Here is an 18793-nt window from a genome sequence, read left to right on the forward strand (position 1 = left end):
GAGATTGCTTTGATGGGACCTTTATTCACTGAAGTTTAGAAGGATAACGCAAGGTTTGTGAAGGTTTTAGCTCAGGTTGAGGTTTAGGGTGTAGGTTTGCTCACTGAGCTGTAGGTTTGATATCCAGACGTTTCATTACCTGGCTAGGTAAAATCATCAGTGGCGACCTCCAAGTGAAGCGAAGCTGTTGTCTCCTACTTTCTATTTATATCTTTCTCCTGGATGGGGTTCCTGGGGTTTGTGGTGATGTCATTTCCTGTTCGTTTTCTGAGGAGTTGATAGGTGGCATCTAGATTGATGTGGTTGGAGTGCCAGGCCTCTAGGAATTCTCTGGCATGTCTTTGCTTAGCCTGAACCAGGATAGATGTGTTGTCCCAGTCAAAATGATGGGTTTTTTTCATCCATGTGCAGGGCTATGAGGGAGAGGGGGTCGTGTCTTTTTGTGGCTAGCTGGTGTTCATGTATCCTGGTGGCTAACTTTCTTCCTGTTTGTCCTACGTAGTGTTTGTGGCAGACCTTGCATGGAATCTTATAGATGACGTTGGTTTTTCCATGGGTTGTACTGGGTCTTTTAAGTTTGTTAGGTTTTGTTTGAGAGTGTTGGTGGGTTTGTGTGCTACTAGGATTACGAGGGGTCTCAGTAGTCTGGCTGTCATTTCTGAAACTACTTTGATATATGGTAAGGTGGTTAGGGTTTCTGGCTGTGTTTTGTCTGCTTGTCGTGGTTTGTTCTTGAGGAATCTGCGCACTGTTTTTTCAATATCTGTTCTTCTTGAATACGTCGTATAGGTGGTTCTCCTCTGTTTTTCAAAGTTCGTCTGTGCTGCAGTGTGTGGTGGCTCGTTGGAATAGGATTCAGCTTTGTTTGTGTGTGTTGGGATAGTTGCTGGTGTAGTTGAGTATTTGGTCAGTGTTTGTTGGTTTTCTGTATACACAGGTTTGTAATTCTCCCTTGTCATTTCTTTCTACTGTGACATCCAGAAATGCGAGTTTGTTGTCAGTTTCATCCAACTTGGTGAACTTTATGCCTGTGAGGGTATTGTTGATGATGTTAAATGTCTCTTCTATCTTGTTTCGTTTTGTGATGACAAAGGTGTCATCTACGTAGCGAAGCCAGATTTTTGGTTTGATGAACACCAGCTAGCCACAAAAAGACACGACCCCCTCTCCCTCATAGCCCTGCACATGGATGAAAAAAACCCATCATTTCGACTGGGACAACACATCTATCCTGGTTCAGGCTAAGCAAAGACGTGCCAGAGAATTCCTAGAGCCTGGCACTCCAACCACAACGCCATAAACAAGCACATCAATCTGGATGCCATCTATCAACCCCTCAGAAAACAAACAGGAAATGACATCACCACAAACCCCAGGAACCCCATCCAGGAGAAAGATATAAATAGAAAGCAGGAGACAACAGCTTCCTGCACTTGAAGGTCGCCACTGATGATGTTACCTAGCCAGGTAATGAAACGTCTGGATATCAAACCTACAGCTCAGCGAGCAAATCTACACCCTTAGAAGGATAAGAAAAAGGATCTGATTGAAATGTCTGCAATTCTAACAGGGCTGGAGAAACTAGATGCAGGAGGATGTTCCCCCCAGTTGTGGAGTTTAGAACCAGGGAACACAGCCTCAAGATACAGGGTATATCATTTAGCACTGAGTGGAGGAAAGATTTCTTCACTGCAATGGTAGTGAACCTGTGGAATGATTTACCACAAAAGGCTGTGGAGGCCAAGTTACTAAATAAATTCAAGAAAGAGATACATTTCTTGATTTTAAAGGCATCGGGGGTATTTGAGAAATTGGGAATATGGCTTTGAGATGGTGTCTCAAATACTTTCAAATAAACCTGTTGCACTATAACCTGGTGTCATGTTATTTTTAACTTTGTTCACTCCAGTGTAACACCGGCACTTTCAAATCTTGATTGTATTGAACAGGCTTGAAGAGCGAAATGGTCTACTTCTGCTTCTACTTTCTATGTTTTGGTCTCTCTATTTAAAGAGGGATATATTTGCATTGGTACAGTACAGTGACGATTCACTAAATTGATCCTTTGGGTTGAGAGGATTGTCCTACGATGACATGCTGAGTAACCTGGGCCTACATTCTGTACATATAAAAGAAAAATATCATCTTGAGTTTAAGTGTGACTTGCAAGGGCAGTGTTTAGAGCCTTTTTCCCATTTACCAGCCTGGAGAAAATTGCTGGTCGTCTGCCTTTTTGACAAGTGAATTAATAGGGCAGTGAAAGGGGTCACCTTTTTATAAGCCTGAAGTCAAATATAGGTGCACGTTGGGCAAGGAAAGCATGCTTCCAAAATTTCTGGATTGTGAGAAACTTGGAAATATAGCACATGCTGAAGACGGAGTAGAATTTCAAAAGAACATGGATGATCATAGATATCTTCTAATTAACTTGTTCAGAGATGTTATTATTCACCTCTAGAACAGGCGGGACTTGAACCAACGCCTTCTTTCTCAGACATAGGGATACTTCCAGTGCCACAAAACCCTCATAAGACAGTTACATACTTTATTCTTTTAATGATTATCATTTGTTCCCCACTCTACCCTAACCTGAAATTGATTAGCGTGATGGGCCATTTTAGAGGGCAATTAAGCTTCAGTCACATTATGTATCTGGAGTCACATGTGGGCCAGTCAAGGTCAGGGTGTTACATTTCCTTCTGTATATGGCATGAGTGAACCAGATGGGTTTTTACAACAATTGATGGTAGTTTCAAGACACTGTTACTGAGATTAGTTTTACTTTTAAGAATTATTGACCAAATTAACATTCTACCAGGTGCTGCCAGGTGTGTGCGTCGGTTTGAACTGACACTAGAGTCTTGGCCTTTGGATTGTGAGTCAAGTGACAATCCAGAGACAACTTGGTAGAATAGGCAGATGGGGGCATTTGCAATTTTATGTAGAGAATTGTGAAGTGATCCATTTTGGTAAATAGCGATACTATATTGAAGAAAATGGTACAATACTAAAGTGGCTGCTGTAGTATAGGGACCTAGATATATTTGTGCATATGTAATTTCACATAGCAGAAAAGTTGGACATAGGTGGTTAAGAAATCAAAGTCATGGGTGTCATATTAGGGGCATTGATAAATCTTTACAAAGCTCTTATTTGGCCTCAACTGTGTACTGCATCCAATTCTGAGGACCACACTTTTAAAAAGATATGAAGGCATTAAAGAAGATGCAGGTAAAATTTGCTGAATGGTTCCTGGGATAGGCAATTTCAGCTAGGTAGATTAGTAAATTGAGACAGGTTTCTACAATGAAGACAAAGTTGAGAGGAGATTTGATTGAGCAATTTAAAATTGTGAGATGTCTGGACAGAGCAGATGGGGAAGAAACTGTTCCCACTTTTGAAATAATCACAAAAGAGTGCACTGGTTTAAGGAAATTGGTAAAAGGAACAACAGAGACAGGAGGGGAAAAAGACTTAAAGTGAGTGTTTTGGATTAGGAATGACCAAGACTGTGTAAGACAGAGGGTGAGTTGTAGCTTTCAAAGAGCAATTGGATTATAATCTGAAAAAGGAAATAAAATATACAGGGTTGTAGGGAGAGTTGCAGAGGGTGAATCCCTTAAGCTGTTACATACATGATAGGTTGAATGAGCTCCTGCATTGTAAACATTCCATAATTCTATAATTCTTCCCTGAGGAGACATAAACGAACTGGGAGGGTTTCAGACAGCAGATTCCCATTCAATTTTAATGATAAAACAATTAAAACACCAGGAGGTTAAATTCTGAAAATATCACACTTGAATTGGAATGCAAGCTCTTTAGATTAGTAGCCAAGAAAAAAACCTGTGGACATTGGGAAAAACAACATGGAGGGAATCTGTATTAAAAGTATTGAACTGTGCTAAAAAGAAACAGCCCAAATTTGGAAGACATAAATACTCCAGGATTACAACAATTAAAAAAATGTAATTTACAAAGTACCAATTCAACAATCAATTGTTAATTAATATACAGATATACGGATTAAATTCACATCCATAAGTAGCTCCCACTGTAACAGGTATCTTCAGAAGAACTTCTAAACTTTGAAACACTATTCTACATTTAAGGACAATCATTGTAGGAGCTCATGCCATCTTTTGCGTGAGGTGTTAAGCCAAAACCACATCATTCCACTATGTTCGACGATTAGAATAAAGAGCAGGGGACCTATCCTCAGTGTCCTGGGCAAAAATATCCCATTATGAGACACAGATGGTCCATTCATTCTCACGTGATGCACAGAATTGTCTGCTGCTTTTCCACATTTCAACATTGGCTGTAAAGCTCTTTGGCATATTCTAAGATTGTGGAAGGAGGTAGAAAGGAGAGTTTTTCTCTGATCTTCTGCTTTCTACGCATGAGAACTTGAGAGTAGCCCCTACAGTGAGGGAAAGCCCAACACCAGACTCAGAGTGACAGAAGCCCCGATGGGAGGCCCCAGTGGGTGACCACAGATTAAGGGAGCCTGCACAATGATGAAGACCCTGACACAAAGTGAGGGACAGTCCAATGGGGAACCACACAGTGAGGGAGAAACCAATGGAAACCACAGAGCAAGTGCGAAACCAATGGGAATCTGCAGAGAGAGCCCTAGACACCAGACCCAGTGAGGGAGAACCTGACAGCATGAGCAAGGGAGATCCCAACAGCAGTAAATAGTGAGGGAGATATCGATGGGACTGCACAGAGCAAGGGAGGTCCCAATGGGACTATGCAGACCGAAGGTGACCCTGATGAGACTGTGTAGAGTGAGGGAGACTCTGATGGGACTGTGCAGAGTGAAGGAGACCCTGATGGGATTGTGCAGAGTGAAGGAGACCCTGATGGGATTGTGCAGAGCGAGGGAGACCCTGATGAGACTGTGCAGAGCGAGGGAGACCCAGATGAGACTGTGCAGAGCGAGGGAGACCCTGATGAGACTGTGCAGAGTGAAGCAGATTCTGATGGGACTGCGCAGAGCAAGGGAGACCCTTATGGGTCTGTGCACAGCAAGGGTGGTTCAGAGTGAGGGAGACCTGACAGGTCTGTACAGAGTTAAGGGTCCCTCTACACTGGCTCTGCGCAGGTGCTGGCCCTGCCAAGCAGCAGGGCCAACCTACAGTTGTCAGCCGTGGTTTTGCTGTGCTGCTCTTTGAGATGCCGGCGGAGGGCGGGCTTGTGGGCGAAGCTCATGTGGCAGTAGTGGCAACAGTGAGGCCTGGCACCGCTGTGCAGGTTCATGTGGTCCTTGAGCGATCGGTTCTGGGTGAAGGCGCGGCCGCAGACGGTGCAGAGGTAGGGCTTGATGCCGGTGTGCACATGGACGTGGCGGGCCAGGTTGACCCGCTGGTGGAACACCTTGCCGCATCTGGGGCACATGAAGAGCTTGTGGGCCTTCATGTGGGCCACCAGGTGCTCCGGGTGCTGGAAGGCCTGCGCGCACACGCTGCAGTGAATGGGCCGAGGGCAGGCGGGGCGGCCCAGGGGGGCTGCCCACGGCCCGGCGGGACGGGGGGCCCCGCTCTCCTCGGCCGCCGAGCTGTCCTCGGAGGAGGAGGAGGAGCCCCTGCCACCGATCAGCACAGAGCCGTCCTCCTCCTCCTCGACAGCCTCGGAGAGCTCGGGGCGGGCCTCCTGCCGGGGGTCGCTGGGTTGGCTTCGAGAAGGTTCCGCCGCCGGGCCGTCCACCTCGATGACCAGGTAAACGTCGTCGTCGTCGTCGGTTGTCTCGGGCGCCTCCTGGGCCCGAGCGCGAGGCCCAACGGTCACCCTGTCGTCCTCGAGCTTGATGCGGGGGTCGATGCACGTGGAGAGCGCGCGCCTGCACTCCTCCACCACGTGGTCCATCTGCAGGTAGCTGGCCACCGTCAGGTAGCTCAGCACCTCGCCGCAGGGCACGTCGAGCGAGCCCGTGTAGCACGAGAGCAGCAGGCGGGAGAGCATCTCGGCGCCCTCGCTCAGCGGCACGCGCACCTCGGGCGACGGCTGCAGCAGGAACTGGTCGCGCAGGAACGGCGAGCACGCGGCCAGCACCACGCGGTGGCCCGCGAACCGCAGCTGGCCCGTCACCACGGTCACGTCGCAGAAACGTTCCTCCGCGCGGAGTTGGTTCATCCTGCTCAGGGTCGTCGACTCGTGGTGGTGGAACTGGAACTGAAGGACCTCTCTCGGCGCCATGGCCTCTCGAACTGTTCGAAATGAAGAGAGAGAGAGACAGACACACAAAAAAAATGTCAAAGCCCCTTGTGAAACTGCGCCTGAGAAATAACCACCAAGGGGGACACGGAAACAAAAACAATTCCGCCCAACCGGTCGGTGTCACCTGTAATGGAGTCTACCCACATCTTTCCAGCTGTTTTTAGACTTCTGAGAGGACCTCTCAAATTTCAAATCTAATGTTGATTTTGCTTTTTATGCACCTTCTTTGCAGCCGTAACTTTGTATTCCTCATTTTGTTCGATCACTCTGGGATCTTTGTGTCTTTGTACTGTTATGATCTGCTGTACTGCACCTGAAACAAAACTTTTCACTGTACTTGGATACATGTGACAATTAAAAAAATCAAATCATCCCAACCTCCACACTTGGACAACTGTCAGTATGGAGTTTGCACATTCTCTGCCTGTCTGTTGGTTTCCTCCCACAGTCCAAAGATGTTCCGGTTAAGTGAATTAGCTGTGCTGTGTCCAGGGATGTGCAGGCTAAATGGAATAGCCATGAGAAATGCAGGATTGTAGGCTTCAGAGGGTTGGTGAGGACTCAATGGATTGAATGGCCTGCTTCCACACTTTCGTGATTCTATGACAAACCTATCATTGTTACCCTTCAATCCCTTCTTCCGCTTGCGCTCACTAACTTCCTCTTCTGTGCAATGTGCAGCATTAGTTTCAATCTGCGTCTGTGGGAGTGAGTTTCACATCCTTCAGGAAAAAGACGTTTCTCCTGAATTTCTTATTGGATCTTTAGTTATATAACCAGGAATACAGGACAGAAGAGTCCAATCTGCCCATCAAGTTGGGTAGCACAGTGGCTAGCACTGCTGCCCCACAGTACTAGGGACCTGGGTTAAATTCTAGCCTCAAGTGACTGTCTGTGTGGAGTTTGCATATTTTCCCTGTGTCTGCATGGGTTTCCTCTGGGTGCTCTAGTTTCATTTCACAGTCCAAAGATGTGCAGGTTAGGTGAATTGACCATGCTAAATTGCCCATAGTGTTTGAGAATGTATTGGTTAGGTGCATTAGTCATGGGAAATGTAGAGTGGTAGGGGAATTGGTCTGAGTGGGATACATTACAGAAGTTCGGTATAGACATGTTGGGCCAAATGGCCTGTTTCCACACTGTAGGGATTCTATGTCAAAATGTCTGTAAATCTATACTAGTTCCACTTTCCAGCACTTGGTCCACATCCTTGAATGTTATAGCATTTTATGTGCTCATCCAAGTTTTTTTTTGAAGGTTGTGAGATTTCCCACTTCCACTACCTCCCAGGCAGTGCACTCTAGATTCCCACCACACCTGGGTGAAAACCATTTTCCTCAAATCCCTTCTAATCCTCTTGCTTCCCATCTTAGAATGGTGCCCCCTTATTCAAACAAGGGTTTTCTATCCAACCTGTCCATGCCCTCACAATCTGATATACCTCAATCAGGTTGCCTCTCAGTCTTTTTTGTTCTAAAGTAAGCAACTTCACTTACTCCAGCTTCTCTTCATACTAAATATGCCCCATCCCAAGTAACATCCTGATGAATTTCCTCTGCACCCCCTAAAGTGTGGTGACCAGAAGTGCACGCAAAAGTCTAGGTGTATCCTAACCAAAGTCCTGTACATCTCCAACATAACCTCCCTGTTCTTGTAATGTCTGCTACAACTCATAAGGGCAAGTGCCCTGTGTGTCTTCAAAACTACCCAAATAACCTGCCCTACAACCTACAGAGATCTATGGACAAACACCTCGAGATTTCTCTGTTCCTTCCATTCATTGAGTACTCCCTTGTTACTTCTTCAAAATTGCATCACCTCACATTTTTAAGAGTTAAAATCCATCTGCCCAACTCATCTATTGCCTCCTGTAACCTAAGACTTCCCTCCTCACTGGCAATCACCTGGCCAATCTTTGTATCATCTGTAAACTGATTTATCATACACCCACATTCTCATCTATACAATTTATATATGTCACAAACAATAATGGACCCAGCAACATTCCTGTGGTACACTACTGCAAAACAACTTCGAGTCATACACCACCCTGTGTCTCCTACCACCAAGCGAACTTTGGATCCAGCTTGCCAAGTTACCCAGGATCTTTAACATTTTCAGTTTCCCATGCCGGACCTTTTTTTTAAGGTTTGTGGTCTTTGCCAAAAGATTAAACATGCTCTCAAAATCGACACTGTCAAAATTTTCCTACTTGTAAACATATTAGGCCACCTCTCTGCCACATTTTTCATGAAAAATAAAGAGGGCAGTGCCAGCCTGTCAATTCTTTCCTGTACATTTCTGATTATCCTTATGAATCTACTCTGCATACTTTTCACTGTCTGTAAATCCTATTTGTAATATGTCGACCTCTAAATGTGGTCTAGCCAACATCTGAAGTGGGTTTTGTGTAGCTTTTCTACTTTGCAATCCTGTTCAAACAGATACAAATTCTAGTGTTTATTTTGCTTTTTTTAAAAGACAGTTTTGCTAAAAAGTGGTTCAACCTGTAATGACTGATGTATTTGTATTCCATGATTTATTTGTCCCTCTAACCTACCTGGATTTGCACACAGTAAGTGCCCTTCCTATCTTCTACAAAATGCATTATTTCATATTTACATATTAAGCATCATTTGTCAAATATTTGACCCTTCTTGAAATTTACTAACATCTTGTTCAAATTGATAGCTTTCCTTTGCAGTGAAACAACAAACCCAACAGCAGGAATCTACATAGTTCCCAGCACCTGCTCCACCACTTAGTACAAGCATGGATGACCTTGGGCTTCAAATCCCCTTCTTCACAATTCCTCACAACCCTTTGATTCCTGTGTGATCAAACCAGCTGTCCATTTCAGCCTTAAAAATACTCAATGATGGAGCATCCATATTCGTCTCGGGTCAAGTAATTCATGACTCACAACCTCTAGTGAAGCAATTCTCCTAATCTTGATTCTAGATGAATGACTTCTTATTTGAAACACTGCCCTTTGTTCTAGATTCCCCATCCAGGGGCAAACAACCATTCAGTATCAATCTTGTAAAGGCCACTTTAAAATGCTGTATGTTTGATTGAGATCATCTCTGAGTCTTCTAAACACCAGAGAATATAGGTCTAGTTTATTCAGCCTTGAGATATAGGTCAACCTGCACATCCCAGGGAACAATATCATGAATCTTTTCTGTACCAAATCCAAGTATGTCCTCTCTTAAATATGGCGACCAAAATTGCACACAAGATGTGGTCTGTTGAAAGCTCTGTTTTATTCTTGTCTTCCCAACTCCCTTGCAATAAAGGCCAAACTGTCCCTCCTCACAATTTGGTATTGTCATGTGGAAACGTAATGTTGTGGCTCAAAGAAGGGCACGATGAGATGTTAAATATTCCAACATACAAGGTGCTCAGGAAAGGGAAGAATAAAAAGGCAAGAAGTGGTGATACAAGTTAAAAAATGCAGGAGAAAAAAGGGTATCCCAGAGAGATCAAAGACAACCGATTTGGCTCGAGCCAAGAGAATAGAAAAGGAGCAATTTAGTTGCTTTGTGTAGCCCATAGGTTATTAGCATAGGCCCACCCAGTGGGAAGGCTGCAGAGGAAAGGAAATTTGCAAGGAATTTACAAAGCCATACAAGAATCATGGAGTTGTCACAATGTGGGGCTGTAGACCTGTAGAACGTAAAGGGCACAACAGGGAAAGTGTGTTGAGAAAATATAAAGAACTTCTCCTCAAGGTGGTGCCAGAGGACTGCAGAACTGCAAATGTCAGATTCTTGTTCAAAACAAAGATGTGAAGTTTAGGCCAGTCAGTTTAACTTTGGTGAGGAAGCATCTGGGGAAACAAAGAACTCAGGACAAAATTAATAGCCACTTGGGCAAATGCAGATTTAATTAAGGAATGCCAACACAGATTTGTTAAGGGAATATGCTGTTTTACTAACTTGCTGGAGATTTTTAATGAGGTAGCAGAAAGGATTGATGGAAGTAATGCTATAAATATGATGTGCATGGACATACAGTAGTTTGACACAGTGCACACTACATACTTGTGAGCAAAGTTATGGTTGATAGAATAAAAAGACAATGTTATCATGGATTTCAAATTATCTGAGTGACAGGATGCAAAAAATACTTGTGAATGGGTATTTTTGGGTTGGAAGGAGTGTAGCTCCCCAGAGATCAGTGCTGGTAGCCTTGCTCTTTAAGACATATTTTAATGATCTAGACCTTGATGCACAGGGCACAATTACAAAATTTGCAGATCACACAAAACTTGGAGCGTTTTGAATGTAAACAAGTTGGTGGTATGGACAGACATGTGGCAGATTAATTTCAGTGTAGATATGCTGAGGTAATTGAGTTTGGTAGAAAGCATACAGACAGGCAATATAAAATAAAGAGTGTACAGGAGCAGAGGGAATTTGATGTACATGTGAATAAGATATTGGAGAGGGGAACAGTATTGTTGATAAAACACACTATATCCTAGGCATTATTAATTGGAGCATGGACTACAAGAGTGGGTTGTGCTAAATTTGTAAAAGACAGTGCTTCAGCTGCTACTAGAGTATTGAATCCAGTTCTTGGAAATACAAGAAAGCATTGAAGTACTGAAAAGATTAGCAAGAATTGGTCCAAGTATGAGGAACCTCAGTTATTTGGATTGATTGGAGAAGTTGAGACTGTTTTTCTTGCAGAAGAGAGGAGATTTGACAGCAGTATTCAAATTATGAGGAATTTGGACAACATAGATAAAAGATTGTTCCCATTGCTGATTGAGAAGGTCCAGAGTTAAGGAAATTGAAAAAAGAAACAACAGAGATACATCTTCATGTAGCAAGCAGTAAATATCGCATGCATGTGCTGCCTGAGAATGCATGGAGGCAGTTTCAATCAAGGCATTCAAGAGGGAGTTAGGTTGATAAAGGAATTGAGTGCAAAGATACTAGAAGTGGCTCTGGATGTGTGTATTAAGACCATTGATATAGGAACAAGGGTAGGTTCCTCAAGCCTGCTCCAATATTCTGACATTCCTAATGTCTACTTTGCTGTATTTTCCCTATAATCATTGATTACTCTAATGATCAAGAATGTATTTACCTAAACCTTAAATATAAACAAGGGCTCTACTCTCATAGCTATCTGTGGCAAGGAATTACAAAGACACTTCTTCATTGTCTTAAAATTGGTGCTGTTTTATTCTGAGACTTTGCCTTCTATCCTGGACTCTCCCATGATAGGAAATATCCCCTCAGCATTTATCCTGTCAAGTTCCTTCAGCATCCTATACATTTCAATGCTATCACCTCTCATTCTTCTAAACTCCTTTGAGTAGAGTCCCAGCCTCTTAAGCCCTTGCAGAGAGGACAATGTCTCTATACCAGAGGTAATCCTCCCGAATCTTCTCTGCCTCTGCTTGATACCTTTGCTTAAATAAAGGGACAAAAATGCTCACAGTAAACTAGATATGGTCTCACCAATATCTTGTACAGTTACAGTAAGATGTCCCCACTCTTATACTGCAACCCCCTTGAAATAAATCACATCCTGACTTCCATAACACACAAAAAAACTGAAATAGTTACAAAAAGTCAGCAGGTGTAGCAGCTTGTTCTGGACAATTCTGAAGGGTTATTGAACCTGAAATGTTAACACTGCTTTCTCTTCACAGATGCTGCAAAACTTGAGGTTTTCCTATATTTCTGTTTTCGTTTCTGATACTCAGCATTTGTAGTTCTTGGGTTTTCCAAGATTTCATGAGCATTCCCAATTACCTGTATGCCACCTTTCTGTTTTCATTTAGACACCTGTTCTGTGTACGAAGACAACAGGTCAAAAGAGTTCCTTCTATAGGCTAGTAACTTCTAGTAACCATTCTCTGATATAACCAACCATGGGCTGAGCATAACAAATGCTGGAGATCTGTGAAGTGCCTAGTCTGAAGATCAGATGTTATTCCTTTGGTTTGCACTATGATTGACTCCAGCATGCCAAGGACAGACAAGTGAGCATGCAAGCAGGCCACTTTGTTAAAATGACTGGCTGCAGGCTTGCACACATACTGAAGGCGTTCTGCAAAGCTGTCAGCCAGACTGTTCATACTGCAGAAACCAAACACAGACTGAGTGACCCCCCTTTGCAGAATATCTCCAGCCTCATCTTCAGACTAGGCATTTTACAGCCTTCTGGATTTAATACTGTACGGAGTTCAACACCTTCAAATTGTGAACCAATCCCCCATTCCTTGCCTTTTTATTAGTTTCACTTGTTACACTCTCCGTCACAATGTCTTCTTTCCCCTTGCCCAACACCAGTGGGACTGTTTGTTCTTTCAAGTCTGGCAGTTAGAGATACCATTGTTCTGCATTCTCACATTCCCTGTACTTAATCTGAACTATCAACATCCTTTCTCCCTCAGCGTTCTACACTATCCACCCATCCCTCTCCAACTATAACATAAATACTATCCCCTCCCCATTTCATTTCATTTCTGATGAAGAGTCATGGAAACAGACCCTTCTGTCCAACTCATCCATGCTGTCCAGATATCCTAAATTAATCTCGTCCCATTTGAATTGAATTGAATTTATTGTCGTATGTACAGAGGCACAATGAAGAGCTTTGTCTTGCGAGCATTTGCCAGCACTTGGCCCATATCCCTCTAAACCCTTCCTAATTATATCCTAATTTTAAATGCTGTAATTGTACCAGCCTCCACCACTTTCTCTGGCAGCTCACTTCATACACACACCACCCTCTGTGTGGAAAACGTTGCCCCTTAGGTCCCTTTTAAATCTTTCTAATTCTAATTCTAGTCTCCCCAACCCCAGGAAAAGTCCTCGTCTCTTTATCCTATCCCTGCCCCTCATGATTTTATAAACCTCTACATGGCAAAAAATCATTTGGACTCGAAAAGTTAGCTTGCGCTATTCCTCTCCCTCCACAGATCTGTGATCTCCAGCTTTTGTTGTTCTCAGAATGGTAACCAGCATCTGCAGTAATTTGCTTTGAGCACTCCCTCTTTTAAGAAGCACTGGCCCTTTAAAGGCTGGTCCTGCCCCTTCATCTGGTCAGGCCCCGCCCCCCGTCCAGGTTAGGTCCCGCCCCCTCCGCTGCGCAATGACGTCACGGGCCGGGAGCCATGGCTTCCCTGGATGCTGAGGTGAGACAGCCGCTGAGGGAAGGGAATTCCTCTTTCCGATTTAAAAAATCGCCGCGACCCCCCACTTAACGCCGGGGACGCTTAGGCTGCTCTTCGCCCAACCCCGCTCAAATCCCATCCCGGCTTACATCTAAAACCGAGGCTTTTTCCTTTTTCCCCCTCCCCCGCTCTTTGCTGCTCCGTCGGCTCCGAGTCCACGGCGGCCATGGGTCTGAGGCGCTTTGTGAGGCGGAGAGGGGGAAGGAGACGGCTGATTGACAGCTGGGACCAGGGAACCTGGGCAACGCATCTGCTCCCCCTTGCGTTGGGTTGAGTGGAGTGCGTTATGCGCGATCCAGGGCTGAGGTTTGCGGGCGATGGATCGCGTCACCCCGTACCCTGTGTTGCGTATTGGCTGTCTGTTGTGGGCTCGCTACGGAATGCATTACACAGGGTTAGGGTTGGCCTGCGATGATTGATTGTAGAACCCTGCGTCCTGTGTAATATATGTATCCCCGCCCCTTGGAGTGTTTGGACATGCGCTGCACAGAGGTTGGGGCGGAGAGAAAGGTGCGAACCCTGCAATCTGTGTAATGCAGTGACCTCCCGTTGTTGGCGGCTGGGAGGTATGCATTATACAGGCTTCGGGCTGGGCCTTGATGGTCTGTATGATTGGTTTCCGATCCCCATAGCCTGCAGAGTAAATAAACTGCTACTTGATAACGTTGCAGGATGTCCGTTATCCAAGGTCTGGGGTGCGAATCTGGCTGACTCTATGGGTAGACATGCTGCCTTGTTGCTGTGCAATTTTTTTTTCTCGGCAGGGTTTATTTGATTAATTTGCAAACCTGGGATTCTGTCCAGTTGCTTTCTCTTTAGCTCAATAAAAGTGCAATTTTTATGTTGTAGGTGGTGTATTATCATTTTTGTAGCCATGTTAAAATGCTTGAAAATTTACTTGTCCGGATAATGCATACCTCTTTTCAGTTCTCTTTATCAACCTTGAAGATCGTTCAGAGGAAATGCTGCATTTTAATCTACCTTTTCAATTATGTATTGGGTCAAATGGTTAAGTTGCATACAAAGTTTTATGTGGGCAGATAGCCTTTTTCTGAGCGGCTGAAGGAAGGAGGGAGGGGAGTAGGTCAGACTTAGCACTGTTGATTGGCAAAGGTAGCAAGATTTGGTGTCAGAGGAGAACTGACAGAAGGCCATCCCAGCTGTAATGCATTCTCATGCTAAATAGACTGCTTCCTACATGTGTCAAGTTGGAGATTTAAGCCCAGTGAGGAATGAACATTTTCAATAGGTGATATGTGTTGTGTTATCAGGGCACTCAACTAATTTGCAGCACAGAAGATGGTTCTATATGGAGATATGTTTCTGCCAATCATTCTTTTCAGACAATAAGTTGCAGGACCCTTTCCCACCTGATGCCCCCTTGGTGAAAAAGTACACTTCAAATCCCCTTTTACCTTTCTACTTATTCGTTTAGAAGCATAGTGTTTGGTTGTTGATTTCTCTGAAGAAAGTGGATCCTTCCTATCCATACGATCTATGGTCCTCATCATTGTTTACACTTCAATCAAATTTCCACTCAACCTCCTTTGTCCCAGAGAAAACACTCTCTGCCAACATTCCCACTAAACTGTACAACTGCTCTGATGTGTAAACACATTGATTGTATGCTAATGCCATTTCCAATGTTAACTTTCGGTTTCAAAGGCTTGCACAAAAATAAACAGAATTAGAAAGAATGTAGCCGCCAGACTGTCTGACCTTTCCTCATTGCTAAACTTTGCCACTCCCAGCAACTTCTGTGAACTTCCTCTATGCCATCTTTAGTGCTCTTAAAGGCTTTTTGGAAATACAGATAATTTACATTGCTACAACACCACCACCTACTTTGCTACCTCCTCAAAAAGCACAATAATGTTGGTCAAGCAAGATCTTTACTTTTGAAATCAATGCTGACATATCATTACTTTCCAATTCATTGTCACAGTACATTAGCTATTTATTAGTCCTCTGGTGCACCTTTTTTCCTAATTACATTTTTTAAAAAAGTGTAAAGTTCCTTCTTCCCCAGCTTAATCCTTGACCAAGCGAGGAACTGATTTTAAAATAAGTGTTATTCCATCTGAGGGACCTGTCCTACCACTGTCAGGGATCTGTTCTTTCTGTTCCTCTACACTTCTCAGTATCCTGACATCTATTGTATATTCCTTCATCTTTTACTTCCCAAATGTGTTGCTTAGCTGTAGATTGTATTCTGCATGCCAAGTCCTGGTGCTGATGTTGGAAGTGTAAAGTGTTGCAAAGACCAAATCAGCTCCCAAGGCTTTTGCCAATATTGTTAAGCAGTGGGATGAAGGACTTGTGTTGATTACTAGGTTACATGGTTACTAGGTGACAAATTGGTGCAGCTTATATTGATGGGCAATTTGACAAATTATTTCCAAAATTGGCTTTTTGGCAGGAAGAAGAGGGTGGTGATTGAAGGCTGTTTTGTGACTGAAAGCCTGTGTCTGGAAACTTACCATAGGGTTCGGTGCTCACTCCTTTGCTGTTTGTTTTGATGATCTAATGATCTAGACGTGAATGGAGGACATATGAACAGTAAGTCCGCATATTACACAAAAAATTGGGTTTGGGAAATAGCCAGGAGGAAATCCATGGATTACATGATTACAGGTGGGCTAAATTTAATCCTGAAAGGCATGAGGTAAAGCATTTTGAGAGTACTAACAAATAAGGGCGTTCACATTGGATGGCAGGAACATGGGAAGTACAGAAGATCAGAAGGACCTTGGTGTGCATGTCCATAATCCATAAAGATAGCAGTGTAGGGTGATAAAGTGGTTAATACTGCAAATGGGATACTTGCCTTTATTAGTTAAGGTATTGAATACAAGAGCAAGGAGGTTATGATGGAACTGTTTGTAATGTTTGTTCGGCCACAGCTTTTTTTTCAGTTTTTAGTTCTGTTGTTGCACCAAGGGAAGGATGTTACTGCACTCGAGAGGGTGCAGGAAGTTGCTTGGGTTGTGTGATTCAGCTATGAAGAGATAAACTGGGCTTGTTTTCCTTAAAGCAGCAAAATAGTTAAAACGTATAGGGCTGGAAAAGCACAGCAGGTCAGACATCATCCAAGGAGCAGGAGAGTCAACGTTTTGGGCATTAGCCCTTCATCAGGAATGATGAAGGCTAATTCCTGATGAAGGGCTAATACCCAAAATGTCGACTCTCCTGCTGTTCAGATGGTGCCTGACCTGCTGTGCTTTTTTTTTCAGTGCCACGGTTTTCGACTCTGACTCTCCAGCCTATGCAGTCCTCAAATTCTCCTAAGGCTGAGAAGAAATTTGATTGAGGTAAACAAAGTTATGAGAGACATGCAGCAGATAGGGAGAAATGTTGCCCCTTTGAGGGGCTAAAAACCAAGGGGCAATAAAAGCAGGACATTTAAAGGGGATTTGAGGAAATCCTTCTTTACTCACAGGATTGTGGGTATCTGGAACTTGCTGCTCAAAAGTATGGTAGAGGCAAGGCGCGTTAAGACATTTTAGAAGTACTTATATGAATACTAGAAATGCCATAACACACAAGTCCGCAGGCAATACGTTCAAAAGTGAGATTAGAGAAGATGGATGTTTGGTTACTAGCACTGACATCGTGAGCCAAAGGGCCTTCTTTCCATGCTCCAAAACTTTAACTCTATATCCAGCCAGGTGGTGTTGGTTCAGTGAAACCAAATCTGCCAGTATCCTTGTTGACTCAATCAAAACTAATCATCCTTTCAAAGGCTTCTGTTGGGTCACCCTCTAGCATATCCTTTCCTGACGTGTACCCACACAATTCAGTTTCCATCTTTAATAATCTCTCCCTTTTCTCCAGTACTTACTACACTCTTTTTATAATAAAGTACCAGAACTGCATATAGTACTCTTAAGTGTGGTGTAATCAGGGTTCGATACTTGTTCAGCATAACTTATCTTTTCAGTTCAGAACTAGGGGCCATACATATAAGACAGTTACTAATACATCCAGAATTCAACCAGGTTTATTCAAAACCACAAGCTTTTGGAGCATTTCTCCTTCGTCAGGAAACTGATGAAAGAGCAGCGCTTCGCAAGCTTGTGATTTTAAATCAACCTGTTGTTGATAACCTGGTGTTGTATGACTTCTGACTTTGTCTACCCCAGTCCAACACCAGCACCTACACATTTAAAAATTCCAATTGTGAATTCGGGAAGCAGGTTTTTTGAGCAGTGTATGGTAGAATGTGGGACTCACTACCCTGGAGAGCAATTGAGAACTATCGTAGCTGCCTTTTAAGGGAAAACTGGATGACCGCATGAAGAAGGAAAAGAAGGACGTGTTACTATACGGAAGTCGAATCCCTCTATTAATTAAACCAAACACCCAAAAAAGCTGGCCTTGGCTTGTAATCTGCTAAAATATGAGTGACAGAAAACTCCTAAATTCCGCTATTTAAATAAAAATAGCAATTTATTTTCTTAACGCTTTTAGTGAACACTAAACAACAACTATTCTCAAATCCAAGCCCCCCACTTTTCTTAATTGCTTACTATTTGACCCCACTTTGTAAAACAAAGTATGCTGTTCCAATTACATACTTATTAAACATTACAGTAACTTAATCTCAAGACCATACAATCTCTGATTTTCTGCTGTCTTTAGTCTTCTGGCTGCTGATCTCCCTGGGTCTAATTTTTTTTTACTGTGAATAGGTTTGACATGCAAAGGCACCTTTGTGAGAGAGTGTTTTCTAATTCCTTTGAAAGCAGGATGTTAGATGGGCTGTTAGCTCTCCTGCTTTGGTCAATGGCAGTTGTTGGATTACTGGTGCTAGAAAAGCACAGCAGTTCAGGCAGCATCCGAGGAGCAGTAAAATCGACTTTTCGGGCAAAAGCTCTTCATCAGGAATATTGCCCGAAACGTCGATTTTACTGCTCCTCGGATGCTGCCAAAACTGCTGTGCTTTTCCAGCACCACTAATCCAGAATCTGGTTTCCAGCATTTGCAGTCATTGTTTTTACCAATGACAGTTCTCTCTCCAATGGCAGCTGCTGTCTGACCAATTTTCTAAATACCCGCATGTTTAATGCCCCCCATGACACATTAAATTCCTATAATTTGATTGATTTCCAGGTGTCAAGATAATAAATTCAAACTCGATTGGGTTTAGTATCCTGGACATAACTTAAACTGAGTAGTTAAATTCAAATTGTTGTCAAAACAGCAACCAAAACTCAAGTATCCATTTAACAGCCATTTGTGTGTATTTATTTTGGAACAGCTTGTCTCCCAGCCTTTCCTTGAGCCTGCACTTTTAAGTTTAGTTCAAAATTCAGAAAATACTTTGTATTTTAAAACGAACGTACGTGCTTTCGACTTTGTAACAGATGC

General features: G+C 43.4%; 2 protein-coding genes across 4 annotated transcripts in view; one reads left to right on the plus strand and one right to left on the minus strand.

Annotated features, from left to right (window-relative positions):
• Positions 1-4029: 4029 nt before the first annotated feature.
• LOC132832839 (zinc finger and BTB domain-containing protein 12-like) lies at positions 4030-13592 on the minus strand. The gene is made up of 2 exons (XM_060851018.1): positions 13513-13592; positions 4030-6212 (listed from the first exon to the last, which is right to left on the minus strand). Exons 1-2 carry the CDS (start codon positions 13589-13591, stop codon positions 5092-5094), a joined length of 1200 nt encoding a protein of 399 aa, XP_060707001.1. The 5' UTR covers position 13592; the 3' UTR covers positions 4030-5091.
• Positions 13359-18793, plus strand: part of LOC132832838 (histone-lysine N-methyltransferase EHMT2-like) — a 94117-nt gene continuing 88682 nt past the window's right edge. For all 3 annotated transcript variants that reach the window (XM_060851015.1, XM_060851017.1, XM_060851016.1), the window contains exon 1: positions 13359-13384. In XM_060851015.1, coding sequence (XP_060706998.1) covers positions 13364-13384 — 21 coding nt within the window. In that variant the 5' untranslated portion in view covers positions 13359-13363. The remainder of the gene's footprint in view (positions 13385-18793) is intronic.

Source organism: Hemiscyllium ocellatum, chromosome 35 (genome assembly GCF_020745735.1).
Source record: "Hemiscyllium ocellatum isolate sHemOce1 chromosome 35, sHemOce1.pat.X.cur, whole genome shotgun sequence".
In the NCBI taxonomy this organism is placed as follows: domain Eukaryota; kingdom Metazoa; phylum Chordata; class Chondrichthyes; order Orectolobiformes; family Hemiscylliidae; genus Hemiscyllium; species Hemiscyllium ocellatum.

What these genes read in the sequence shown, in the direction of transcription:
- LOC132832839 (XM_060851018.1), bottom strand. Translation starts at nt 13,591, where the DNA reads ATGGCCGCCGTGGACTCGGAGCCGACGGAGCAGCAAAGAGCGGGGGAG. An exon ending in AAAAAGCCTCGGTTTTAGAT is followed by an intron (nt 6,213 to 13,512) that starts GTAAGCCGGGAT and finishes CATTTCGAACAG; the next exon opens with TTCGAGAGGCCATGGCGCCG.